Below are 27853 nucleotides of genomic sequence, written 5' to 3' on the forward strand. Positions count from 1 at the left end.
AGGGCAGGAGAGGGTGGGACAGGATGGGAGGAAGAGGGAGCCCGTTTAGTTGGAGGCCAAGAATACACAGTCTCCGATGAGTCCTCCAATCAGGTCAGGCCTCAGGGCGGAGGGTGGCCAGACTGTCACCTTCCTGTCCCTTGACCCAAGACCACCTGCACCTTTGTGGATGCCCCGCCACAGCTGCCGCCCCAGCTTGAGCTTGCCTTCCACTCAGACCCCCAGACTTTCTAAAGAGCAGCCACTATCTGACCATGCCTTCTTCTCTTTGTATTACTGAAGCTGGTGGTGGCTTTCCTTTATCTGTGCTCTTTCACAGATATGCTCCATTGACTTCCTCAGCTCATCACGAGATCCTCCTGTGGCCATGGGGAGCCCTGGGGTAGAGGCCCTGAACTGTATCCTGGCATCTGCTCTTTTAAAGCCTGGCCTGAACCACACTGGGCAATGCTGGGCTTTCCCACCTTGTGAAAGAGGCTTAGTCATCATCCCAGCTAGGAACAGCATGAGCATGTCCTTTCTAAAGGCCACAGTCAGTCAGAGACGCTCATTTATGGACCAAAGCTAGGGAATAGATGGTGTTTTTGTGGAGAGACTTCATTGTTGGATCTTGCTAGCCGGACATTGAAGAATCATTACCTGTCCATTGTCAGTGAAGAACACGAGAGCCCTTTTCTGTTCTTATCTGGAGGAAGGTCACCAGGCCTGGTCAGGCTGGAAGGAGAGCCGGCTTCATCTGCAGATTCCCTAAATATTCTTAGTACAGCTCTCACTGCTTCCAATTCTTCATTAGCCCATTAATACTGGAATATTATGAATTATGGAAGCGCTCTTGAGCTGTTTATGTTTTTAAAATTAGATCAACATCATCCTTAGTTTTCATTTGACCCTAACCCTATTATTTTCAGAAAATAAACAATCAAATTACCTGTGGTGCACCAAGAAATAAAACACCCCCCTTCTGCTGACTCTCTCCATACTGGTGCAGTTCCAAACACCACGTACTGTTTCTCTCTGTCCGTAAAGCAGATGTGGCCTAATTGACTCTTTTGTGTTGTCTTGAACTGTACAAATAGCTCGCAGTTACCGAGCAACCTTTCTGAGTGGCTACCGAGTGGGAGGGGGACATACGGGGACTTCACTCTCTGGAATGTTTGAGGAGGGATCAAGGATGAAATGTCAGGGGAGCAGGGGGTCACAAAGACAGTGGCAGCTCAGATCCGGGGCTGTTGACTGATGGTCGGGGGTGGGGGCCGTTGGCAAACCTTAGCTTGGCAGGTGAGAGTGACCAGAGTGGCTCGTGACAGTCTGCCTAGGACCAGAAGAAATCGGGGCCGTTAGCTGGGGCTTTCCGAAGTGATGCGCACGGACCCCACGTCCTCCCAGCAGCCGCAAATGCCCTCTGAGCCACCTGCGTGGGATCAGGGCCACGGCTTAGGCTTGGGCCTGGTGGGGAAGGTGAAGCCCCCTGCCACCTGGCCCTGCCAGGCGGGGTATCTGGGAGAGCGGCACACTCTCCCAGCCCCAGTGGGAGCTTGGATGTCATCCATCCATCCGTTAGCTGAGTAGGCCTTCCCAGTGCGATGGCTCTGACAACTGGTCATCCGCTCTCCACCTGAGACTCCAAGGGTCAGGGAACCCTTCCCTCCACCTTCCCTCCACTAGCAGCCCACGCGCAGCTCTCATCGTTGGGCTGGCCTTACAGCTGCCACCCAGCGTTCCTGGTTCTGCCTCCACATCCTTTGAGGTTGGGGTGGAATTTGCCGCAAGCCTTCTGTCCTCCAGGAGATAAAAGGATAGACAGAAATTTAGAGTCCAAAGAGGGGGTAGGAAACATGCACAGTTATGATAGTAGCAATAATAGCTAACATGCCGATAGGGCTTTCGGATAGGAAAAGCCCTTTACGATATGATCTCACTTGACCTTCACCTCAACCCCATTTTACAGAGAGGAGGTGAAGTGACTTAGCCAGGGTCACACAGCTAGGCAGTGTCTGAGGCCGGGTTTGAAGGCAGGTCATCCTGGGCTGGACCCAGGTAAGGTGTCTCTCCTCTGCCGTGCTGGGTGGGTGCCTTATACGTGTGTATTTCACTGGCATGCTCACTCACATCCCTGTGAAGAGAGTCATGTGTAGGTATTCCTCATTCCACCTTGACAGATGAGGGAGCTGTGTCCCCGAGTTACCCAGCTGGCTTCAGGTCTAGGCTTCATCTGATTACGTGGCCCTGCACATGAGCCGGGGGAGAGCAAAGCTCTCTGAGCCTCATCCAGGAGAGACCCTACCGAGTTAGGTCTCAGAGGACGGGTGGGCTGGTGGTAGAGATGGAGGCTCTGTCAGACGTAGGGAAGGGCAGGAGAGGGTGGGACAGGATGGGAGGAAGAGGGAGCCCGTTTGGCTGGAGGCCAAGAATACACAAAGGCAGTGGGGGGGGGGGGGGGCGCTCCCCGCGGGTAGCAATTCAGGTGTGGAGCCTCCGAGTAGCGAGTAGCGTTATCACGGCGGCTCCTTAGGATGATGACTGCGACAGCAGGGGACTGAGTGAGGACACTGTGCAGCGAGTGCCAATTCCAGAGCAGGAGAGCCGGCGGCGTTGTGGCCATCATGGACACTCGTGGAAGGAAGGCCGCGGCTGCCCCTGACCCCAGAGCCGTGGGGTCGCTAAGCGTGTCCTCTCTGCTTCTTTCCTGCAGGTACTTTGAAGACCCTGCCGAGATGAGGAGCAGCCCCGTGGCTAAATGGGACGACGGCTCAGACGCCTTTTGGAGAAACGAGCCCATCAGAGAGACAGAAACCATCCTAAGCTCGAAGGGGACGAGCTACGCCGACAGGTATGCCCTGCGAATCTAGGCCCCGCCTGAGACCAGAGACACCGGGGGTGGGGGGTGCCCGGGGCGGTTCTGCAGCTCCCCAGCCCTTCTCATCCCCACCCTCATGACCAGCTGCTGCCTGTGTAAGGCTTTTTCCTTTACAGTCTTTTAATGGGCTTCTCACAGCAACCCAGGTAGGGAGGACAAATAGCACCCACAGTTTATGGATGACGAGGTTCCAATGGAAGTGACCTGTCCAAGACCTCACAGCCGCCCAGCTGCCTCCATCAGCACCAGCTTGACTTCATATCAGATCAGCTCTGGGGCAGTCAATCCCGTGGGGAGAAGGGGCTGTCCTTTGCCAGGCTGCTGTAGTCCTCCCGTGCCAAGCGTAGTTCAGGATAGCACGGGGGCCGCGGTAAAACCCACAGTACTCCTGAGTGTGGCCCCAACCAGATTCTAGGGTGTAGACGTATTCACAGGAAAAGCGTGATCTAATCACGTGCCTTTCCAGGTCAGTCTGTGTGTGGCCCGCAGAGATCCTTCTGCACGGCTCAGCGGCTCCCATTTTGATGTGGGTTTGACAGCCCTGCTTGAACTATCTTCTCGATCAGGTCATCACAGGAAGGCTGATGCGGCCAACCTTCTGCCATCCGTGCCACCGTAACGCTTTCCCGTCCTCTTGGGTTGTGAATTTTCTACTAGGATTTGCCATGCCCAGTCCTGTGCTCAGAAGGCCGGGAACCAAAAGCTAGCCACCAGGGCAGAAGGTGGATGTTGATGGGGCTTTGGTGGCACTAGTCCCACCCCAGGTCTCCAGAGCCCTTGGCGGCTTCCTGGGTCATGAGGCTGGGATCCGAAGGGGCCTCGCAGGTCCTCTCATCCACACTACTTAGTGGGTGAGCAGGCTGAGACCCAGAGACCTCAGGTTGCTCCCTAGGGTAGCACAGGCAGCAGCTGGCCAAGCCCACTGTGGGACCCTCGTCCTTTAACTCCTGACCTGGCGGCCTTTCACCTTCACAACAGTACAGCTCGCCTTTCCTCCCATTCTGGGTCCAGCTCCATGCCCACCTGTCCTGGCACGCTCTCCCAGAAAGCCAGCTGGTTCTTCAGCCCTCCTGTCTGGCACACTCAGTGTGAACAGTTTTTCATCCTCATCTGTGCCCTTTCCATCTCCTGCCCTCATTTTTAGGGCTTCCTTGGGTACCATCTCCTCTAGGAAGCCTTCCCATGCTGCCTCCAGCTCCTTTACAAGCCTTAGGCTTGGAGGCTCCTCTGATGGACAGAGGAGAGTGTGTGCAGGCCCTTCCCATCAGTGCCAGAAAGGGGGTCTGGCCAAGGTGGTCAAGATGTTCATGAGGACTGAGCAGACCCATGGGACTTGGGGTTCTTGGGTCTTCCTAAAATAACAGCCACACGTCTAATGTGTGGTTTTTTGAAACTTTCACACCTGGCAAGCTTACCTGGGCCAGACCTGTAACAGCTGTTGGCCTCAGGGTATATGCAGTGACCCTCAAGATGAAGGAAAGTCAGGGAAGCTGGGGGACAAAGTAGAGGAAGTTGAGGACTTTTCCTCATTTCCCAAAATTGCTGCATGTAACCTCAGCATCTTTGGGACTGAGCCAGAAGGGCCCGGCCTCCTGGCCCTGCAGGCCACAGGTCTGGGAGTCACCATAGTCCTCCTAAAGGGGGGCTTTCCATCTCATGTCCCTTTTGTCGTTCCTGTTTTCTTGGGGCCTCTTGGGAAATGACTGATAGAGAAATGCATCACCTCTGCCCAACAGTGAAAAGAGAAAAACAGTTTAGCAAAACCAGTCTCTAGAACAGCCCTGCCTGAGAATGTGTGCAGTATTCCTCCCTGTTGTCTCTCACCTGTCTCTGGACATTTAGCACCTGGGACGCTGGCCTAAGATGGGTCAATGCCACGCCTTCACCAGCAGCGGCTCTTTCATCCCCACTGTTGGAGTCAGTGTGGATACTTTTTGTCGTCTTGGTTCTCTTCGGGGCAGCTAGGGAACACGACCTAGAGTCAGGAAGGCTCTGAGTTCAAATCTGGCTCAGATACTAGCCAGGTGACCTTGGACCAGTCACTTAAAATGGGGATGATAATAGCACCTCCCTCCCAGAGCTTTTGTGAGGATCAAATGAGATAATATTTGTGAAGGGCTTTGAACAGTGCCTAGAACAGAGTAGGGACTGTGTAAATGCCAGCCCTTGTTAGCAGCAGTAACAGCAGCATCGTTACTGTCATTTTTCTCTCTCCATCCATCAGCCGGGTCATCCAGGCTTTCCCCGGTGTCTCTGAATTCCTTACAGTTCGGTGCTCTAATGCTCCTTTGTATTCACATAGCACAGTCTGTCCATCTGTCCTCTGCCCAGCTCACTCACGGGCAGCCCCTGGACTTCCTCAGCTTAGCTCCCAGCAGGAGGGCAGCTTTGGTGGAAAGAGAGGGGACCTTGAAAGCAGCGCTGTCGGGGTGGCACAATGCGGGCAGCCAAGGAGGCCACGTCTCTGGCCCTGCCTCCCCCTCCCGTTGGGCGCTTTGTGCTCACTGCCTGAATGGAGGGGCTGAATTTCACCCCACAGCAGAGGAGCCGTGAAGCGGAAGGCCGACTGTAGGGAGCAGCCAGGGGGCCTTGTGTTCTGTGCCTGGGAATTGGATTTCGTTGAGGAGATTTTGGTTTTGAGGTGTTGGTGCTTAAAATGACTGTTCTTGTTTTCCACTCTTCAAATGCAAATGCAAGTTTCCTTACTATCTATGAGAATAACATTTGCCTCACCTTCAATTAAGTAAGTTTTTGCTGTAATTGATCTTGAAGCCAATTTAATTTTAAATGCAGGCCAACTTCACGTCGCAAGCCTGATTATGAGCCAGCTGGAAATACAGATGAGGCACAAAAAAAATTTGGCAACGTCAAAGCCATTTCGTCGGACATGTATTTTGGAAGACAAGACCAGGCTGATGTAAGTATTCTGATAGTTTCTGTGGCAGGCGGGAAGGCACAGAGGGGAACTCTGCTGCTGAAAGATGCAGGGCCCCAGGTCTTACTTGGGGTCCACGTAGTCCCCAAGGCCTCCTCCAGCCATCCCAGTCCTGAGCCCTCCCATCCTGGTGCTCCCACCACACTCAGGGACCTTGGGGTTCTGCTCAGACATTCATCACTTGGATTGTCCTCTTACTGCGTCTCTCTAGACTGTGGTTTCTGGAGGCCAAGGCTGGGACCACACCTTACCTTTTCTTCGGTCTCTTGTGGTGCCCAGGCGTGTGCCGTGCTCCATAGTGGACCAGGTAGCCCTGGCCTTGGCTCTGATTGGGAAACCAAGCCGGGGTGAAACAAAGCTGTGTGTGAGACAGTGTCTTGGAGCAGGACGGACCCTAAGCCGGACTCACACTAGTGCAGGCTCTGGGATCTGAGTGCGAGGTGTGACCCCGGGGGTTCAGAAGAGGAGAGCCTGTGGGCAGGCTGTCTGGGGAAGGCCACGGACCCCTTCTGAGAATCACATTTTCAGATGCATGCAACAAAGTACAGCCTCACAAAGGAAACCAATTATGTTGAACTACAGTTAATAAAATAGGTCTGTTTTTAAAGGTCAAGCTCACAGACCCTGATCTAAACCAACCCCACATTTTACAAAGGAGGCAGGCCGGAGCTCTGAGTCAGCACTAAGTGACCCCTGGGGCCCTTCTGGCTCCGAGGTCCTACTGTTGTCATGCCAAATGAGACCATGGAGACTATGAGCGTAATTCCATTCAGTAAATGTTTCTTTTTTTTATTAATATTTTATTTTTCCCCAATTACATGTAAAAACAATTTTTAACATTCTTTTTAAAAATTTTTGAGTTCCGAATTCTCCTTCCTGCCCCCCCTTTGAGAAGGCAAGCAACTTGAACATATTTCCTTGTTAGTCATGTTGTGAAATAAAACACAGACAAAAAAATATAAGAAAAACAAAGAAAACATGAAAAAGTCTGCTTCGATCTGCATTCAGACTCCATCAGTTCTTTCTTTGGAGGCGGACAGCATTTTTCATCCCTAGTCCTTTTGTCTTGGATCATTGTATTGCTGAGAATATCTAAGTCATTCACAGTTGATCATCATACAGTATTGCTGTGAGGGTATAAAATGATCTCCTGGTTCTGCTCACTTCACTTTGCATCAGTTCATGTAAGTCTTTACGGGTTTTTCTGAGAGCATTCTGCTCATCATTTCTTATAATACAAAAATATTCCGTCTCAATCTTATACCACAGTTTGTTCAGCTATTCCCCAATTGATGGGCATCCCCTCAATTTCCAATTCTTTCCTACCACCAAAGGAGCTGCTATAAATATTTTTGTATATATAGGTTCTTTTTCTTTCTGTTTTTTATCTCTTTGGGATGTAGACCTGGAAGTGGTATTGCTTGGTCAAAGGCCATGCAGAGTGTTATACCCTTTGGGCATAGTTCCAAATTGCTCTGCAAAATGGTGGAATCAGCATACCACTTTACCAACAGTGCATTTAGTGTCTCAGTTTTCCCACATCACCTCCAACGTTTGTTGTTTTCCTTTTCTGTAATATTAGCCAGTCTGATAGGTGTGAGATGATACCTTAGAGTTGTTTTAATTTGCATATCTCTAGTCAATTATGATTTAGAACATTTTATCATGTTATTATAGATAGCTTTGATTACCTCCTTTGAAAACTGCTTATTCATATCCTTTTACTATTTATCAATGGAGGAGTGGCTCTTATTTCTGTAAATTTGACTCAGTTCTCTGTATATTTAATAGATAAGGTTTTTATCAGAAAAACCTGCTGTAAAATTTTTCACAGTAATGATTACCAGCTATGTATTTCCTTCCATCCTATTTTCCCTATTTATCCTACTCTCTCCTTTCACCCTGTCCATTCTCAGAAGTGTCTTTCTTCTCACTTTTACCTCCCCCAGTCTGCCCTCTTTTTTATCAGCACCCCCTTTCTCTTACTTCCTTCCCCTCCTCCTTTCCTGTATGGTAAGATAGATTTCTGCACCTAGCTGAGTGTGTGTGCTGTTCCCTCTTTGAGCCAGTTCTGATAAGAGTAAGGTTCACTTGCTCCCCTCTGCCTCTCCCTTCTTCCCCTCCACTATAAAAAGCTTTCTTCCCTTTCTTAGGTCAGATAATTCATCCTCTCCCTCTCCCTTTCCCCTTCTCCCAGTGCATTCTTCTTTCTCACCTCTCAATTTGATTTTTTTAGATAATCATCCCATCATACTCAACTCACACCTGTGCCCTCTGACTATGTATACTCCTTCTAACTGCCCTAATAATGAGAAAGTTTTTAGGAATTACAAGTGTGATTTTCCCATGTAGGAATGTAAACAGTTTAACCTTATAATCCCTTATGATTTCTCTTTCCTGTTTACCTTTTTATGCTTCTCTTGAGTCTTGCATTTGAAAGTCAGATTTTCTATTTAACTCTGGTCTTTCCATCAGAAATGCTTAAAAGTCCTCTGTTTCATTGAATATCCATTTTTTTCCCCTGAAGGATTATGCTCACTTTTGCTGGGTAGGTGATTCTTGGTTGTAATCCTAGCTTCTTTGCCCTCTGGAATATCATTCTAAGCCCTCTAGACTTTTTTTTTTTAATCATGGCTTTCAGGTAGTCCAATAATTCTTAAATTATCTCTCCTGGATCTATTTTCCAGATCAGTTGTTTTTCCAATGAGATTTCACAATTTCTTCTATTGTTTCATTCTTTTGATTTTGTTTTATTGTTTCTTGATGTGTCTCATAAAATCATTCACTTTCACTTGCCCAATTCTACTTTTTAAGGAGTTCTTTTCTTCAGTGAGCTCTTTTTGTGCCTTCTTTTCCATTTGACTAATATGCTTTCTGAGGAGTTCCTGTCAATGAATTTTTGTATGTCTCTCTATTTGGTCAATTCTGCTTTTCAAGCCATTCTTCTCTTCACTGGATTTTTGTGCCTCTTTTTCAGTAAATATTTCTTAAGGACCTATCAATATAAGAAGAGAGCTGGGGGAGGGATGACATCGCCCTTTCTGCTTATTTCCTTTGGAAGGTCAGCGGCTTCTCGAGGGATGGATGGAAGCTTCAAAAAACACCTTTGTCGTCTCCTCCACCCAAAAGGGGCATTTTCCTTGTTCCAAATTCTCTCCCCTCCGCCACTGAAAAGGCAAGAAAAACAAAACCTTTTACAAATCTGTCTGGTCATGCAAAACACATTTCTCCATTAGCCACATCAAAATAAGAAAGAAGAAAATATGCTTCGGTCTGCCCTCTGAGTCCATCAGTTAGCTGTCTGTTTAGAGGCAGGGAGCACACTTCCTCATGGGTCCTTTGGGCTGGGCTTGGATCATTGTGTTCACCAGAGCAGCGAAGTCTTTCACAGGTGATCATCATACAGCGTGGCTGTTAGCGTGCACAACGTTCTCCTGGTCTGGCTCACTTCACTTTGCATCAGTTCATATGAGTCATCTCAGGTTTTTCTGAAACATGCCCCTCGTCATTTCTTATAGCACCAATAGTGTTACATCACAATCATAAAACACAGCTTGTTCCCCAGTTGATGGGCATGCCTTCAGTTTCCAGTTCTTTGCCCCCACAGAAAGAGCTGCTAAAATATTTTTGTACAGATAGGTCCTTTTTCTTTTTCTTTGATCTCTTTAGGATACAGACCTATCAGTGGTATTGCTGGGTCAAAGGGTATGCAGAGCTTTTAACCCTTTGAACATAGTTCCACATTGTTCTCCAGAATGGTTGGACCAGTTCACAACTCCACCAACAATGCATTAGTGTGCCTATTTTCCCCACATCTCCAGCATTTGTCTTTTTAATTTTTTGTCAGTTTAGCCAATCTGATACATGTGAGGTGGAACCTCATAGTTATTTTAATTTATATTTCTCTAATTATTAGTGATGTAGAACATTTTTCATATGGCTATTAATAGCTTTGATTTCTTCCACTAAAAACTGTTTCTTCGTATCCTTTGACTATTTTTCAATTGAGGAATGGTTCTTATTTTTGTAAGTTTGGCTCTGTTCCCTATATATCTTAGAAACGAGAGGTTTTTCAGAGAGACTAGCTGCAGAGATCCCCCCCACCCAGTTTCCTGCTTTTCTTCTCATTTAAGTTGCATTGAGTTTGTTAATATAAAAACTAAATTTTTTTTTATAATCAGAATTATCCATCTTATCTCCTGGGCATCTCTCTATCTGGTTTGTTCTCTCCTCCACATGCTCCTAGTCAACATCTGACGAACCTTTTAGACGTTGGCTGTTTCTGTGCCCGTCTGTGACTTCATTGTCGCGGGGGATTCCAGGTGTACAGTTCTTTCTGTGTCTTCCCCAGACGCCTGGGGCAGCGAGGATTTGTTAAGTGCCTGCCATGTGCCAGGTGCTGTGGATAGCCTTGCCCAGGGGCACGCGGCCAGGCTCGTCAGAGGCAGGACATGAAGCCGAGTCTGCCCGGCCCTGGGGCCAGCTCTCACCTGGCTGCTCAGTTCTTCTGTCTCACAAAAGAAGCGTCCAGAGGCACAGGTGGGCCCTGCGGCCCTGCGTTTAACCTGGTAAAGTGGGCATGAGGAATCTTCCCGGAACGTCGGCCCCTGACCTGCCGTGTTTTCTCGTTCTAGTATGAGGCAAGGGCTCGGCTGGAGAGGCTGTCTGGAACCTCCTCCATAAGTTCGGCTGACTTGTTTGACGATCAGAGGAAGCAGTCCTCAGGTAAGGCCGGGCAGCTGGGCTGGGAAGGCAGGTGAGAGCAGGCAGGGGCCGCCCGCCCAAAGACGCCCTCCGGGTCTGTGCGTCCTGGGGCTCCTCGGGTTGGGCACGGGTGCTCCGTGTGCCCAGACCCCAGCCCATTTCCATGGAGTCCAAGGCAATGTGGGACTGAGAGATGTCAGGCAGCTGTCCACGATCACCCTTTCTGACATGAAAGGGATCCTCCCGGCCACAGTCACGGCTGGCTTGACTTAGAGTCAGAGAGGGTAAGCTCGAAGTAGTGAGTCATCTGTCACCATGCATGTCCTCCCTGCTGCCTGACCCATCCTTGCCTCAGGAAGCTTATAGTCTAACAGAGGAGACAGTGTGTTGTGGATAAAGACAGAGCACGATGTCAGTACAAGGGAATGTGGGGAGTGAGGACCTCAGGAACCAGGTGTCAGGAAGGGCTGCTCGAAGTGTGTTTTGCAGGAAGTAGGCGATTCTGAGATCAGCGAGGTCTGGGGGGCAGGAGATGGAGAAGAGCCGAATTTGGCTGGGCTGGAGAGCGCGTGTATGGGGAGGGAAGTATTGTCTAATAAAGTAGGAAGGGCCCATGTGAGCCAGCTTGGGAAGGACTGGAGAAGCTGGACGGAGAAGGCCGTGAGGCCATGATCGCCCTCGAGTTAAGAGGAGACCTCGGCGTTTAGCAGACTGGAGAGTGATGTGGTCAGCCCTGTGCCTTGGGGAAATCACTTGGGGAGCCATGGAAAAGCCACATGGGAGAAGGAAGAGGCCTGGGCCACGTGACGAAAGAGAAGGGACCGAGCCAGGAGAGGCGCGCTGTGGAGACTCGGCAATTGGATGTGAGGGATGAGGAAGGGATACCCCCATTGCCCTCGACAGAAATGGGGACCTCTGGGAGAGGAGTGGACTGGGGGTCTGCAGAGGCCACTGGGTTTGTGGATCCTGAGGTGCCTGGAGAGAAGCCAGATTACAGAGGCCTGAGGGAGACCAAGTGCAGGCAGCCAGTGTAGACAGCCTTTTCTAAGGATTTGGCTCAGAAAGGGAGGAGATGAGTGGGAAACAATAGCACAAGGGCCTGGCGGGCCTTTAGTGACTTTGCCTGGCGTTCTTTCAGCTCCGTTCTGGTCTTACCAGCAGGGTCAAAATAACTGAAAACAGGCCATTGTAAGTAGAATCATTCAGCCCCCCTGTGGCTTCTTAGGAACCTTGTGTCCTGTCCACCCCTGGCCCAGGCTCACGGAGCCTGTCCGCGTGTACAGGCCTCAGGGGCCAGGGTGTCCCGGCCTTTCTGGAATCTTCCCTCAGCAAAAGGTGCGGGAGCCTGTCTTTCTCCAGCCTCTGCACCTTCATTCCTGGAGAAGTCCTTCTGACCCTCCGGCTGTGGCCCTGGATCCCTGGGAGGGCCCGCAAAGATTTCTCCTCTGGGTGTCAGGCTACAGGAACTTCGTAGTCTCCTGACTCATCTCCTGGGGAAGAGCCATCCCTCTGCCTCGTTCAGCTCTCTCCCCTCTGACCTATAATCTGTGTTCTCGTCACTTTGCCTTTTGTCACAGGGGTCCTGTCTGTACTGATGGAGTAGGCTTCCCTGCCCTAGGTCCTGGCCTCTCTCAGGACCCCATCTTCTCAGAGCAAGGAGCTTTCTTGGAGGCCCCCAGACAATACAAGGCCAGGGTAGGCTCTTCTGTCCGGCAGATACTGGTTTCTGGGACCACCCGCCCCCCAGCTGTCAGGCCACAAAGAGCTTCTGTCCCTCCCTGCTGCCCTGAGGAGCAGCTGGCTGAGATCCAGGGTCACAGTAGGAGAAAAGTACTTGGGACGTGCACATTAGGGGCGTTCTCTCCAGTAAGGGTCAGGTCTGGAGCCTTAGCCTTCAGATGCCTCGCCAACTTCAGTGCTTTGAAGTCAGACTTGAAGGAGAAGGAAGGGACAGAAAGGAAGGGGCTGCCCATGTATGTGGAGCCAGCTGGCACCCAGACCTCTGCTCAGGAGGAAGGAGGTGGGGTTGTTTGTATGAGGCAGGACAAGAAGTCTGGGTGACTGACGACTGACCGTTCACTGGCTCTGAAGCTGGGCTCTTTTAAGAACACCACCCCTGTGTCCCCACCTCTCAAGAGGGAGGGGTGCCTGTGGTTTTGCCCCACCCCCTGCAGAGGGCCAGTCCCTCGCCGAGCCAGATGGACTTGGCCTCCTTCTAGCTGCAGCCTGGCCCCAGCCTCTCGTTAGCCCAGCACAAGCTTCCTGGACGGTGTGTGGGGCATGACCGTGGGCCTGGGGAACGGGAGGCAGGAGGGTCACCCCTCATACTGGTGCATCTTTTTCTAATGTCCCTGGGGGCATCTCGGCCTCGGGCACAGAGAACCAGCCTGAGACTAGCTCGCCGTCCCTCCTCAGACAGGAGCCTCCTCTGTCCCCGGGCTCAGGGCCAGCCAGAACCTCAGCCACCTGGCTTACACAGTGGAGACCCTAAGAGTGCACATCTCACCTGGTTGGTGGCGGTTTTTATCACTGTTTTCACAGAACACCGTGCTGCTTATCGGGCAGTCTCCTTGAGAAGAGGGGCCTGGGGCAGGCCAGCGTAGCTTCTGAAGTATTGTGTTGACCACTTAAAATGAGGCTGCCCACACCACAGCTTGGCCCCCCAGATCCCCTTCGTATTGCTGTCCGGGGTGGCTCTTCAGGAGCAGAGGCCTGGGGCAGCTAGGTGGCGCAGTGGATAGAGCACCAGCCCTGAAGTCAGGAGGACCTGCGTTCAAATCCAGCCTCAGACCAAACACTCACTAGCTGTGTGACCCTGGGCAAGTCACTTAACCCCAATTGCCTTTAAAAAAAAAAAAAGGAGCAGAGGCCCCCTGGGAGCTGTCGTGAGGCTAAGCTGGGGCACCACCACCACCCCTCGTCTCCCCCAAAGGAGGTCCCTTAGCGGCCCGCAGAGGCCCCGGTCTGGAGCAGGCCGTGACTGCAGTGGCTTTTGGTGCAACTGCGTCCATCAACACAGGAGAAGCCTAGGGTGTCTGGGAAAGAGAGGGTGGAGTCCGGAGCCCCGGCCTCCAGTCCTTATGGGGGGCAACACCCCCATCTCGTCTGTGACAGACAGATACAGCACCTGCCTCACCTGCCCATGCAAGTCCCCAAGGTCTCTCTCAGCCCCATACATGGGAGCCTTCCTAGGGGACCGTCAGCAGGCAGGTGCTAAGCTCTGTGAAGGCAAAACCCAAACATTCCCTGCCCTCAGGGGAGTAAGGCAACGTGGGGGAGGCGCACACAACCTCCTGGGACATGTGCTGGAGCCGAGCCTTGAAGGAAACCAGGGATTCGAGGAGAAAGAGGTGAAGAGGGAGTACATTCTAGGCATGGGGGCCAGCCCAGGCAAAGGCATGGAGGTGGGAGATGAGGGTTATGTGTGAGGAACCACAAGAAGGCCACTTTGATGAAACCATAGAGTTCCAAAGGGGGTAGAATCTATACGAGGCTGGAAAGACAGGGTTGGAGGCTTTTTTCAACCTGAAAGTGCTATGCATGGATCTCAACCATTGCTGCAGTTACAGAAAGCACTTTGGTCAGGTGTCTGTGAAGCTCTTTACCTGGAAACTCATTTGAACTTTAGGTCCAGCCAGGAGGGGCCTAGAGGCCATCCCAGAAATAAGACCTCTTTGTGGTAAGGAGACCGAGGCCTAGGGGCAATGATGTGGCCAGTTAGGCTGTGAGCGCTGAATGGTAGAGAGCTCACCAAGAGAGAGCTGAATGGTAGACCTGAGGTTCAGACTTGGGCCAAGACCGGCTCCCTTGTGAGCGTTGGCCCTGGGCATCTGCAGAGATGGCCCAGCCCTGGCCGCGAGGAGAGCTGGCACGACCATCCACTGACCCCCCTGCTAGCCTTTGATCCAGACACTGACCTCTGGGAAAGATCCCCGCCAGGCTCTTGGTGCACCTGGTGACCAGCAGCATTCTAGTGAGTGAGAGCCTCGCCCTCAGAAGGCGTTTCCTGAGCGAGGGCCCCCATTTCTGACTTTTGGTCCCATCCAGTGACCTGCCAACCAGGGTCTTCTCTGGTTGGTAAGTCCTGTTGGCCTTATCTTGCCCAGGGTCCACTAAGGTCACGAGATAATGGGCTTGTCAACATTCATCCTTATTGCAATTCAGAGGCTGGAGAGAAGGAGGGCTTAGAAGAGCAGCTGGCCTGGCCTCCCGTGGTTGTTGTGAAGGCTGCAGGGTGTGGGGGAGGGAGAGGGGTGGGGGGAGGAGGAGGAGGAGGAGTTGGCCAAGAGCCAGTCTTTGGAGCATGCTCAGAGACATGCCTGCCTAGGTCCAAGGGACCTCATTACATCCTTGTTTCAGCTGGAAATATTTGTTAATTTATACTGGCATCATCTGATCCCTCCTTACCATCTAAAATGTGGGGGCAGGATTTGGTCCCTTGTTTTGTGTGTCCGTTTAGTTTACTTTGTGTGTCTGATTCTTTTTATTGATGGATTTTTTTTTTTAACAAATTTCAGTAAGAGTTCTATTTATCAGGATTCAGTGAGCCCTGTCCCCAGGGCACGGGGACTGAAGTCACAGGTGGGCTCCTCAGTTAGCAGAGATGAGAGCCTAGGGAGTTGCTGGGAGCTCCAACTACCACCTGGTGAGCTGGCCTTGCTCCACCCAAGGGGATAATGTCAGCCGAGCACAGAGCAGAGACAGTGTCAGGACCCATCTCCCCAGAATGCTGCCCGGCCACACAAGCTGTCCCAGCGTCCATCACGCCCCTCACCCGCCCTGTTCTCTTGCCTCAGTGACACTGAGCCTCCCTGAGGAGGCCCAGGAAGCCTTCTGACCTCATCAGCTCCTCTTTTCTTCCCATTAGTACATAAGTTCCATGGGGGGAAGGGCCCTTGTCTTTGCATCCCCAGACTGGGAACAGAGCAGGTGCACAGGAGCATTTGGAGATACCCCAGGTGCGAGGATGTGCCCTTCTTTGGGGCCTGAGCTCTTCTCTGCAGCCTGTGCGTTCACATCATCTGGGCCACCTCCTCAGTGACCTCATGCCCCGTGGCATTGCCAGCTCAGATTTAATTCCATAAACGGACGTCATTCATTTTAGCACACTGGTTTCTGGTGACATCTGTCACCAAGCAGCATTTTTTGCATCATTTGATCGCATGAGCCTCATGGTGTCAGAAAGCTAAGATGGCGCTGTTTGTCTTGACTTATCTGTTTTCCAGTATAGTTGGGAATTGCTGGGCTCTTGGTTAATGCATGAGCCCTTGTGGCATTCTGCCCAGGCATTGTACCGGGCACCCAGGGCATGGCAGAGGTAGCCTGGGCCCCAGTGCTTGCTACATAGGCAGGGCGGCACCAGCTCCATCCAAGCAGCTACTAGGGGCTGAGAATGAGGAGGTGCCCTCAGGGAGTTTGCTTTTACCACATCTGCCAGGTCATGAATGTGAGGTCTGGGGTGGAGAACAGGACAGCTTGATCAGGCAGTGATGAAGCACTAGGGTGGGGGGTGGGGGGGCACAATAGGGCTGGATGAGGACCCAGCAACAGAACCTGAGTAGGAGAAGAAGGAAAAGAGCGTCGGGGAAAACCCCCAGGCTGCAGACAGAGAAGTCCAGAAGGATCAGGACAAAGGCATTGAGACTCTTGGTGCCTAGAAACAGGCTTGTAGGTATGTGGAGCACTGGGCATTCCCAGGAAAGACGAAGGGCGCCGGACACCTGATGAGTGACCCAGAGTGAAATCCCTGAACCTGGCCCCAGCCGCCACATCCGTTGTCTCCTGCCTGGCCAGTGACTGCCATGACCAACCAACCAGCAGTCCCCCCCCCCCCACCCCGGCTGCCTTGAAGGATGCAAGGTGCCGTCTTGGAGTTTGCCATCACCAGGATCAAAGCAAGAAAACCTTCATCAGATTTCTCCTAGAAAAACTGTATTTACAAAGGACTCGGGAGCATGGCCCAGGACTTAGGTGGCAGAGTCTGCCTGCCCTGGCCTGGCAACAGCTGCTTGCCCCTTGACAAGCTTTCAGGGCTTAGAAACGGGAGGGCTCCCAGGGCCCACCCACCCTGAGCTGTCACCCACGTTCAGGCAGGGACCCAGACATTTGTATACAGTGTGGGAGCCTCACACTCCCAGGTAGCCTTGAAGAGCCCTTCCGATGTGGGGGAAGTCGTGACTACGCAGTGGTGAGGGCAGGCCTACGGGTACACACTGCCCTGGCCGTCTCTCCTTCCTCCGGGCATCAGGCCAAGGACTGACAGAGCACCGGAGCATCACCTGAGGGGCTCTGAGCACGGACGAATGAGATAAACCGAGGCAGCGGGGCTCCCACACTGGCTCCTCCCAGGGCCAGGGAGAATGACACAGGTTTTCCTTCTTCCCCCCAGGACACTACAACCTTAGCAATGTCTTACCGAATGCCCCAGACATAACGCAGTTCAAACAAGGAGTGAGATCGGTGGCAGGAAAACTCTCTGTGCTGGCCAACGGAGTCATGACGTCCATTCAGGTCAGTAGGATGATCCAGGGCACCCCCACCCGGGCAGTGCCCAAGGTGGGCAGTGGGGAGGGTTCATTCTGGGCCCTTTGTGGATGGTGAGCCTGGGCAGCTGGGAGCTGCTTGTGACCAGAAATCACAGCTGTGGCCGGTCCCAGGGTCCCTCAAAGGCCCGAGTTAGGAAGCACGGTGGGAGGAAGAAGATGGCCGAACTTGTCTGACAGATGCAGGTGGCTCCCCACCCTCATCCACCCCTCCTCCAGGGCAGGCCGAGGACCTGGGTTCAAATTAAGAACTCAGTCTCTCCCTCTGTGCAGTGGAGGAGTTGGCCTTTGCACCCATCTGATTCCTCTCCAGCTCCATGTCTGTTGTGGAGAAGCCTTGAAGCAAGAGGCCAGGCTCCTTCGGGATGTCACTGTGACCTCTCAGGGCCAGTGACTGGAGCTAGGTCATGGGCCCTCCTTGGATGTTCTGGGGAGGCCCCTGGGCACCTTCCCAGAATACACTTAATAGTGGAGGGAAATGCCCGGTCTTGGGCAGGGTGAGCGAAACTACCGGTTTCCTTGTTCCTATCCAAGTTGACAGACCCCTGAAAAGGTGTCCACAGACTCCTTGTGGGCCCACAGACCCCGCGCTGAGGATCTGTCATAGACATCCAGGGTGTCCGTGTCAGAGGCGGTGTGAAGCCGCGAGCAGGGAGCCGAGGCTCAGGATGGCACTGGCCATGGCCACGTCCCTTCAGCTCCTGAGGCCCCTCCATCTGCAAAATGGGGGTGAAGATCGCTGTTACCTCCACCTCCTAGTGTTGTTGGGAGGAGCAGGGCAGCAGGGACAGCCGCCAGGCTCATGCCCGTGTCGAGCCCGGGTGAGGAATGCCAGGCTGGGCAGCGGTGGCAGGCCCCTCTGGACATGCCTGGGAAGGAGGCCTGCTGGTTACTGCCCCATTGCTTTTCAGGATCGCTACGGCTCCTGATCGCAGCCTGCGATGGCACGTGGCGCGTGGCTGTTCAGCCTTCGGTGTTCCTCGCTCATCTGTCACGCACATGCCAGCAAGTGGCCATCACACCGCGAGTCCAGCCACCTTTCTGTTGAGCTGGGAGCTTTCGGATGGTTCACTTCCTTTTAGAGAAATTTTTTTTTTTTTTTTTGCTGTAGTAGAAGCTTTTTAGTAATTTCTGTTAATTTATGGTACATGTTGATTCCCTGCCCTGGCCCACGCCCCCAGGGGGCCTGCACAGGCCGCCTGGCCTTCGTTTCTGTGTCTGGCCACACTTACCATCAGAGCCAGTGGCTTGAGAGAGTGGCCGAAGGGAGGGCCCCACATCCCTTTGCCCCCCATCCCCAAATCTCCCTTCTCTGCGGAGTCAGCGTTCAGTCCTGGGGCTTTCAGAGCTGCTGCCCTGATGCTCCCAGTGTCAGGAGACGGAAAATGCCCCATGCAAACACTTCCTTCAAAGGGACCATTGTCAACCAAAGCTGAAGATCCTCAAACAATTCTAAGTACATTCCTAAATTCCTGTGTCTCTGTTCATTAAAGTGATGGGAAGATTGTATTAAAAACATTATTTCCCTTTTAAAATTGTTAACTTTGTATGAAATATAAGATTTTTTCAATTTTCCAATGAGTGCATTAAATAAATCTAAGCTTTCATGTAGCTTCAGGAATGAATTAATCTTGCTGCTTGCAGGGTGGGGCCTCTGGGTTCTGGAGAGACGCAGGCTGAGAACTCGGGGTTTGCTTTGGTGAGGTGATGGAGTACACGGAAGGGAAAGGGAGAAAATTGGGTACACACACATACACACACAAACACATGCACGCATGCATCCATACATGTAAACATGCAGACATACACAGCTTTACACGTAATCTCCACCAGCACCTGGCAAAAATACTAGTTGTGACAATGAAGGGTTTTGTTGATTTTTTTAACCTGAATCTTAGATTTCAGCAAATCACAGAATGCCTCCAAATGAAGAAGAACCAATGGGCTGGATGTGTTTTAGACAGGAGAAAACACAGTCCAGGAATCTGGCAGACCAGAAAACTGGTACCAACTGAATATCTAATGAATATTTCCTAAAACGATAAAATCTCAAATTTGTAAACTTGTCAAGCAAATAAATAGTTGCTCTCGATTGCGTGGCCTGTGTTTTGGACGTGGAGCGTTTGCAGAGAGCCTCGGAAGCGCGTGCTGGGGGCACGGAGCCGGGTGCCTGTAGAGAGAGGGAGGACTCAGCTGCTGAGGGGTCCCGGCTCTGGGGCGTGACTCAGCTGGGTGACGATGGACAAGCGGCCTCCATGTCTTCATCTGTAAAGTGGGAATGACTTTCCTGAGCAAGGGGGTTGTAAGGAAAGTGTCCCTGCGAGACGAGCAGTTATGTTGATGACCTTGCTGCCAACTAGTGTGACCTAGGGCATGTTTAAAACTCCCCAGTCTAACCCAACAAGCATTTACTAAATGCCTGCTTGGTGGCAGGGACTGCAGAGCAAAAACAAGGTCGTTCCTGCCCTCAAGGAGCTTCCATTCTGCAGTACGGCTTGAACATGGCTCCTAGGATCCTGGGTCTGAGCTGAAAGGCACCTCATAGGTCCCTGAGCCTGACCCCCTCATTTGGTGGAGGAAGGAGCTGATGCCCAGAGCAGCTAGTGAGCATCAGGGGAGGCCCTCCTAATGCCAAATCTGGTTTTCTGTCTACTCAACCTTGCTCCCTCTGAAGGATTATTACAGATGAATACAGGCAGGACAAGAGGGGAGCCTCCCAGATCATCTCATCTAAGGCTCTCTGGAGTCTTTGCTTCAGCTCGCACCCGGAGCCTCAGCGTTCTCGGGCCCCTCTTTGCCAAAGCTACAAAAATGCATTCTATTCTCAGTCATGCCCAGACATTTCTGTTTTCCTATTGAGGTGAATTGAAAAGAAGCCACCGGCCAGGGCAGGGCCACTGGCTGTCCTTGGAGCACGTCTGGTGTCTCAGCCCCCAGGACCCCCTCCAGCTTCGGTCCCCAACAGCGTCAGAAGCGGCCGGAGAGGCCGCTGGCCACCAAACTGGTGCCCACCCCGTCTGTGGGTGAACCACGTCTGTGGCTGAACCTAGCTTGGCCAGGAATGAGCGCTGCAGGAACCCTGGCCTTCCTATCGCCACCTCCTCGCCTGAAAAGGAGCCTAGCATGGTGAAGCGTGGTGCAGTGGGAGCCCTGGGATGTCTTTTTGCCCTTCAGGCCTCAGCTTCCCCCTTTGTTCAGAAGGGAGGTTGGAGTAAACGATCTCATATTCCCTTACAGCTTAGATCCAGTCCACATTTGAGGAGCTCTCTTCTGATGGCATCCCTTACTGACCTTGGATGAGAATTGGCTGTGACTCTTTGAAATCTGCAGGGATGCCCCCTCATCCTCCTTGCCCAGATGGGATGTCCCAGATGGGACATTGAGAACTTGACACTTTATCCGTGGCCAGGGAGAGGGAAGGCTTAGCTAGAACCCCAAGTTCTCAGAGTTACTGGAGATCTCCAAGCTAAGGCGTGTGCTTGGAAGTCGGACCCTCTGGGGACCTGTGGTGGATGACTGGAAGCTCTGAGATTGTGGTGCTGTTGATGGAATCCTGATAAAGCTGCCCCCAGCCCCCATATTCGGAGTTCCTTATGGGCCCCACTGAGCAGCAGGCCTGGCCCGATATAGCCGCAGAGTCTGGCTTTATACACACCGCAGGCCCCCGGACTCGATCGTAGGCCTCACTGGAAGCAGGCATGTCCATGTGCTGGGGTCCCAGCCACTGCCCCCAGACCCATGCCTCATATTCCCCACAGAAATAGCAGGTGTGTCCACAACCCCATCCCTCTAGTCTCAGAGAGGACCGCAGTACTCAGCCAACCAGAAAGCAGCACCACCAGGATGCCCGAGAAGAATGTGGATCCCAAAACAATAGAAGGGACTTTCCCTAAGTAGGCACTTGTGCAGTAATAGCAAAAGCTGTCCTATAAGTGAACTTATGATACAGAGAGTCTCATTATAATATCATTATCATATGTAAATCTCCCCCCTTTGGGTTTTCTGTATGCGTTGTGGGTAATTGAATACAGTTTCACCAGGCTGGGACCCCTCCCCCATTACTTAATCCCTTGACAAACCCCTCCTGCCTTTTTAATATTCATAATTTCTGTTGTGTAATCAGCCTCATTACACCACAAAATTGCCTGTCTTGTCTTACAAAGTTGCCAGTTCTTCTTGGATCTCAGTCGACTGGAGAGCATAATCCTCAATAAATGCCTTTGCTTCGATTGGTGGTGGTCTGAGTCTGAATTCTTTGAGACAACCCCCACAACACACCATGAAACCACAGCCCTGTGACATCAGGCCTTTTGTGGGTCTTGTCCAGGACCCCCTTAGGCATCATTCTGGTGAAACCTGTGGAACTCTTCTTAGAATCACGTTTTGAAACTCAAAGATAAAGTACATGAGATTACAAAGGAAACCGATTGTATTGAAATGCAGTTTTCAAAAAGAAAAAAATTTTGTTTTGGAAAACAAGTTCTCAGACCCCAGGTTTAGAACCCTTCCCCAACCAGTCCAAGAATTTCTTCTACAAAATTCCCAAAGATTTATCTGAACTGATGCAGAGGAAGTGAGCAGAACCAGGAGAACCATGCATACAATAATAATCACATAGAAAAGACAGCCAACTGTGAAAAACTTGGGAATTCTGAACAATGTAATGACTGACCACAATTCCACAGGGCCAGTGACAAAGCCTGCTGCCCACCTCTGGATGAGGAAGTGATGAACTCCAGGTGCAGAAGACCACCTACATTTTCAGACATAGGCAATATGGGGATTTGTTTTGCTCGACTATGCGTATTTGTTACAGGGGTTTTGTTTTTCTTTTCTTTCATGGGAAGGGAAGGGGAAGACATGACATGAGAGGGAAAGAAAATAGGTTTGGGTTTTTTTTTAATTGAAAAAGAAAATCAGATAAGGACCTCATTTCTAAAGTATATAATTAAGTCAAATTTATAAGAATACAAGTCATTCCCTAATTGATAAATGGTCAGAGGATATGAACAGGCAGTTTTCAGATGAAGAAATTAAAGCTATCTATAGTCATATGAAAAAATGCTCTAAATCACTGTTGATTAGAGAAATGCAAATCAAAACAACTCTGAGGCACCACAGCACACCTATCAGATTGGCCAACATGACAAAACAGGAAAATGATAAATGCTGGAGAAGATGTGGGAAAATTGGAACACTAATGCATTGTTGGTGGAGTTGTGAACTGATCCAACCGTTTTGGAGAGCAATTTGAAACTATGCCCAAAGCGCTATAAAAACGTGCATATCCTTTGACCCAGCAATAGTACTTCTAGAGCTGTATCCCAAAAAGATCATACAAATGGGAAAAGAACCCACATGTACAAAAAATATTTATAGCAGCTCTTTTTGTGGTGGCCAAGAATTGGAAATTGAGGGGATGCCCATCAGGTGGGGAATGGCTGAACAAGTTGCAGTATATGAATGTAATGGAGTACTATTATACTATAAGAAATGATGAGCAGGCAGACTTCAGAAAAACCTGGAAAGACTTGCATAGACTGATGCTGAGTGAAGTGAGCAGAACCAGGAGAATGTTGTACACAGTAAAAGGCACATTGTGTGATGACAAACGTTGATAGACTTAGCCCTTCTCAGCAACGCGAGAATCTAAGACGTCTCCAAAAGTCTTCTGATGGAAAATGCTATCCACATCCAGAGAAAGAACTATGGAGTTTGAATGCAGATGGAAGAAGACTATTTCCTATTTTTTTCCTTCTGTTTAGTTTTGTTTCCTCTTTCTGGTGGTTCCTCCTATTGGTTCTAATTCTTCCTTACAACGTGACTAATGTGATAATATGTTTAATAGGAATGGATATGTAGAGCCTATATCAGATTGTGTGCTGTTTTGGGGAGGGTGGTGGGGAGGAAGGGGGAGAAAAATTTTAAACTCAAAATGATATGGAAGTGATGGTTGATAAATCAAAATAAATTAATAAAAAAAAAGAAGGGAAAAAGAAAATCAGAGTTTAAAAAAAATTCTCAGCAGTTGATCAGCCTTCTCTTGAAAACCTCCAATGGCAGGAAATTCACTACCTTTTAAGACAGCCCATTCCAATTTGGCATGGCTCCCTTTGCAAGGACTTTTGCTTTTTGAAAAATAAATGTTTTACTGATACATTTTTATGACATCACCACCATGTCCTAGTAACCTTAGCCATAGTTATCACTATTATTATTAAAGCATACATAAGCAAAACAAACCGCCACGTAGGCCACGTTTGACAATGTCCACACCAGTATTCAACCCCCTCTTTACCAAGAAGGCATGATTAGTGACCACATTGATCAGAGTTCTGTTGCCTTTCAATGTTTTTCTTGGTAACAGATCCCAATTTGTTTCTCTGCCCTCCGGGGCCACGCAGAAAAAGCCAAATCTTTCTTCACAAGCTAGCTAAAAAAGAGGAGTAGCTGACATTTCTATTGCTTTTTGGAGTTTGCAAAATGCTTTATGAATATTGTTTAATCCTCATAGGCATCCTGAAAGGAAGGTGCTATTATTAACCCCCCATTTTACAGATGAGGAAACTGAGGGATGGGTAGGTTAATTGATTTGCCCAGAGTCATGCAGCTAAGAGGTACCTGAAGCAGGATTTAAACCCAGATCCTTCTGACTCTTTAGCCCAACACACTGTGGTATGTCCTTCTAAGCCGTCTCTAAGCGAAGCTAAGTCTCCCCAGTTTCCTTATCTGTTTCTCATTGTGGCCTTATCTCAGTGCCCCTCACCGCCATCTCCAGTTTGCCAGTGACCTTGCTAACCAGAATGAGACTAGTAACTCCTGCTCCTACACAACATTCCTCCCTCAAGGTGCCTACAGTTCCATTAGCCTTTTTGGTCACCGTTTCAATGTTTAATATGGTACCTAGTCCTGAAATAGCAGACCCCTGAGACCTCCAGATCTTTTTTCAGAACTGCTGACTAGCGAAGCTTCCCTCATCTTACATTTTCAAAGGGGATGTTTTTGAACCCAAATGTAAGACATACCGTTAATCCCTATTAAATTTCATCTTAAATGTGGGATATATACAAAAATGCTCATTATGCTTTTTGTGGTTGCAAAAAACTGGAAACAAAATGAGCACACTTACCAATTGAAGATAGTTTGAAAAAATTGTGTCACATGAATGTAATTGTGCAGAAAGAAATTATGAGTGCATTTGTGACAAAAGTTTTTCCCCTTTTTTTCAGTGGGGGAGGTGGGAGGCAGAAAAAAATACATGCTTGTTAGTTTTAAATAAAATTTAATTTTAAATTAAAATCAATTTTAAATTCAGTTTTATTATTTATTTATTTATTTAAGAGTTTTCAACAATCACTTCCATATACTTTTGAGTTTTAAATTTTTCTCCCCCTCCTTCCCCAAGAGGGCATTAAATCTGGTATAGGCTCTACATATACATTCCTATTAAACATATTTTCACATCAGTCATGTTGTAAGGAAGAATTCGAACCAAAAGGAGGAACCACAAGAAAGAGGAAACAAAACAAAACAGAAGAAAAAAATAGCAAATAGTTGGCTTCGATCTGCATTCAGACTTCATGGTTCTTTCTCTGGATGTGGACAGCATTTCCCATCATGAGGCCTTTGGAGATGTCCTAGATCCTTGCATTGCTGAGAAGGGCTAAGTCTATCAGCGTTAGTCATCGCACAGCGTGACTGTTACTGTGTACAACGTTCTCCTGGTTCTGCTCACTTCACTGCGCATCAGTCCATGCAAGTCTTTCCAGGTTTTTCTGAAGTCTGCCAGCTCATCATTTCTTATAGCACAAGAGTATTCCATTACATTCATATACCACAACTTGCTCAACCATTCCCCAATAGATGGGCATGCTCCAGTTCTTTGCCACCACAGAAAGAGCTGCTGTAAATATTTTTGTACATGTGGGTCCTTTTCCCATTTGTATAATCCCTTTAGAATACAGACCTGGAAGTGCTGGAGTCAAAGGGTATGCACGTTTTTGTAGCCCTTTGGGCATAGTTCCAAATTGCTCTCCAGAATGGTTGGATCATTTCACAACTCCACCAGCAATTCATTAGTATTCCAATTTTCCCACATCTTCCCCGCAATTTATCATTTTCCTGTTTTGTTACGTTGGCCAATCTGGTAGGTGTGATGTGGTACCTCCGAGTTGTTTTGATTTGCATTTCGCTAATCAATATTGATTTGGAGCATTTTTTAAAATCAATTTTAAATTTAATTTTAAATTAAAATTAATTTTAAATTTAATATATAAATGGAATTATGAATTTAAGGGCTTCAGAGGAACTCAGAAAGACTTTGGGATTCAGATTGAAGTAAGTAGAAGAGGGAGGATAACTAGTCACTTCAACAAGAAGGGCCCCAGTGGCAGGCAGATGCTAAGTAACCAGGATGACCAACCCGCAGAGGGTGAGAGGTCAGCAAGATGCCCAGCAGGCCCTGGCACCAATTGGAAATTGGGCCAGAGCGCTGAATGGAACAGAGGTTTGGAAATGCCTGGAAGCAGCTTGACGGTGCTGCTGTCTGGCCTCAGAAGGTGAGGACAACAAAGGCTTCTCCCTACTCTGGTAAGAGGCGTTAATTGATAACTCTTGCAAGGCTAAGTTGTGAGGGTGGAAGGCCCTGAAACGGTAGCACGTGACGGTGCAGTGGGGAAAAGGCCTGGACTTAGCATCCGAGCGCCTGGAGTCCAGTAACCCCTCACACCCTGTTATGCCCCCTTGGGCAAGTCACTGACCTCACTGGGCCTCAGTTTCCTCACCTAGACCGTGATGGCCTCAGGCCCCTTTGGGCTCTAGATCTGTGAGCTGTGGTCCTATGTCAGGAGCCATTCTGGGCTTCAGGCTCTTTATCTGTGGAACGAAGCAGTCGGTGCGAGCGGCTGGTGGGGTCCCTCCCGGCTCCACATCTGGGATCCAGCCGACCCACGACATAACAGTGAATTACGATGATACGAGGTGAGGCCTTGCCTCTGCCGAGGTGGAGCTCCAGGGAGATCCTTTGAGAGCCCCCAGTATTTGGCAATGTCCCGGTCGCCCCACTGGAGCCCCCCTTAAGAACTGGGACCCCAAGATGGTCTCTTTTGGGTCTCCCCTTTTTTGCTCCTGTCCACTTGGTGGGGTCTATGCCCAGGAAAACCAAATGGCCGGCCGTAAGAAGGTCCCAGAAGAAGCCACAGATCGATAATTAGCTCCTGAGGGAGCAGCGTGTTATCTCTAAGACTTGTGCTGCCCTTCAGGGCCTGGGTAGAGGCCCTGGGGCTGGGGAAAGAAGTCAGGAGGCTCTGGAGCAGAGCCTGCTAGTGGGAGGTAAATGGAGGCAGGTTTCAGAGCTGCCTAAATTGAGGCCTGCTCCAGGTACAGCTCCTCCTGGCCCTGACTTTGAGTGTTATGGGGGGGGGTGGAGCGGGAGGGACAGGGACAGGCAAGGCAGAGAACCCGCTCTACAACACTGGCTCACCCCACTGGACGTCTGTAAGGAGAGGGTTGGACCAGATGACTTTTAATGTCCCTTGTGGCACCCAGTCTGTGACCCTGCATCATTTACCTTTCTCCCTGCCAAGAAGGCACGATTAGCCAGCACGCTGATCAGAATGTTGCTGTCTTTTCAATGTTGTTTTTGTGGATAATGGGTCTAAATTTGCTTCTCCCAACCCTCTACCCTTTACTCCTATGTGTGCAGGAGTGTTTGGCTTACCCTGGTTACTGTATTAGTTAGGTCTTGGCACAGCTGTGACCTCTGATGGGGTAAGAGCTATGGGGCCTTTCCCTCTGTGATTTATTTGGAATTGATTCTCTGCTAAAGGAATAGAACACTATTTGTGTTCTTATCTTTCTGTGCCTGTATATCTTGTTTACCTTCTCTCCCTGTCCTCTGCTAGCCCCTACAATTGGAGGAGGTTGGGACTCCTGGTCCAGGCCCAAAAGGGCTCAAAGCATGGCCAGGTAAATTCAAGCTTCATTATGGGACAAGGACATTTCTGCTTTTCGCCTCCCTGAACTGACTTTCCTAAAGCCAGGACATTCAAGGCACTCTATGTGTCTATTAAAACCAAAGCTCATGAGTCCCCACCACCAGTATGTTTATCTTTAGTAGTCAGTCAGAAGACAATTGTTTTTTTCAAAAAAGGCATTTAATGAAACAATGCACCATCCCCTACCCCCAAGCTTTTGCCTCCTCTTTTCAGCCTCCCCCTTTCCTTTCAGTCCCTCTATCCACCATCATTGCTTCTCCCCCAGTCCCCACCTCCCATCCAGTCTCACACCTCTTTCACCTCTACCGCACCCTCAAGATGGTTCAGCTCCCACCTCTCCCAGAAGCTCTAGCCATTATCTGACACTTAGGGAAAACCGGCATTTTTTTCTCAAGTCTATAAGTTTGAGCTCTATGGAGATTTTAGAACCAACTTGAGAGGAGATAGATGCTTTGCCCCCAATGTCAGCTGAACTTGACCAAGCCCAAGAGAATGAGACCGTTCGATTTTTCTGAACGTTCTGTTTGTGCCTTTGTTTAATGGTCCATCGATGCTCTTAGCATCTCCACCTCAGCCCCAGCCCCACTCTCTTGTAATCAATAAATAGGCAACGGAGATGAACCCACACACATGATCATGGCCTCTGAGACCACAGGTCTCACTTTTCACCTCCAAGGCAAGTGAAAAATGTCAGACTTTAGAACCCAGGACAGGAGCCCATGGTCCTGACCAGATAACTAGCTCTTTCTGTGACTTGTTTGCCTTTGACCTCCTTGCCCTAGTCCCTGGAGGCTCGGACCTCCCTCTAAATCAGGGTGGA

The 27853-nt window shown here is 49.9% G+C and overlaps 1 protein-coding gene across 1 annotated transcript in view; it reads left to right on the plus strand.

The window, feature by feature from the left end:
• ARFGAP3 (ADP ribosylation factor GTPase activating protein 3) overlaps nucleotides 1-19130 on the plus strand; it is a 55995-nt gene extending 36865 nt beyond the window's left edge. The window contains exons 12-16 of the mRNA XM_027854236.1: nucleotides 2693-2830; nucleotides 5651-5774; nucleotides 10427-10517; nucleotides 16885-17006; nucleotides 17950-19130. Of these exons, the coding sequence (XP_027710037.1) occupies nucleotides 2693-2830; nucleotides 5651-5774; nucleotides 10427-10517; nucleotides 16885-17006; nucleotides 17950-17967 (493 nt within the window). The 3' untranslated portion in view covers nucleotides 17968-19130. The remainder of the gene's footprint in view (nucleotides 1-2692; nucleotides 2831-5650; nucleotides 5775-10426; nucleotides 10518-16884; nucleotides 17007-17949) is intronic.
• Nucleotides 19131-27853: the final 8723 nt, after the last annotated feature.

This window comes from Vombatus ursinus, unplaced genomic scaffold (genome assembly GCF_900497805.2).
Source record: "Vombatus ursinus unplaced genomic scaffold, bare-nosed wombat genome assembly UNPS02010394.1, whole genome shotgun sequence".
Classification (NCBI taxonomy): Eukaryota; Metazoa; Chordata; class Mammalia; order Diprotodontia; family Vombatidae; genus Vombatus; species Vombatus ursinus.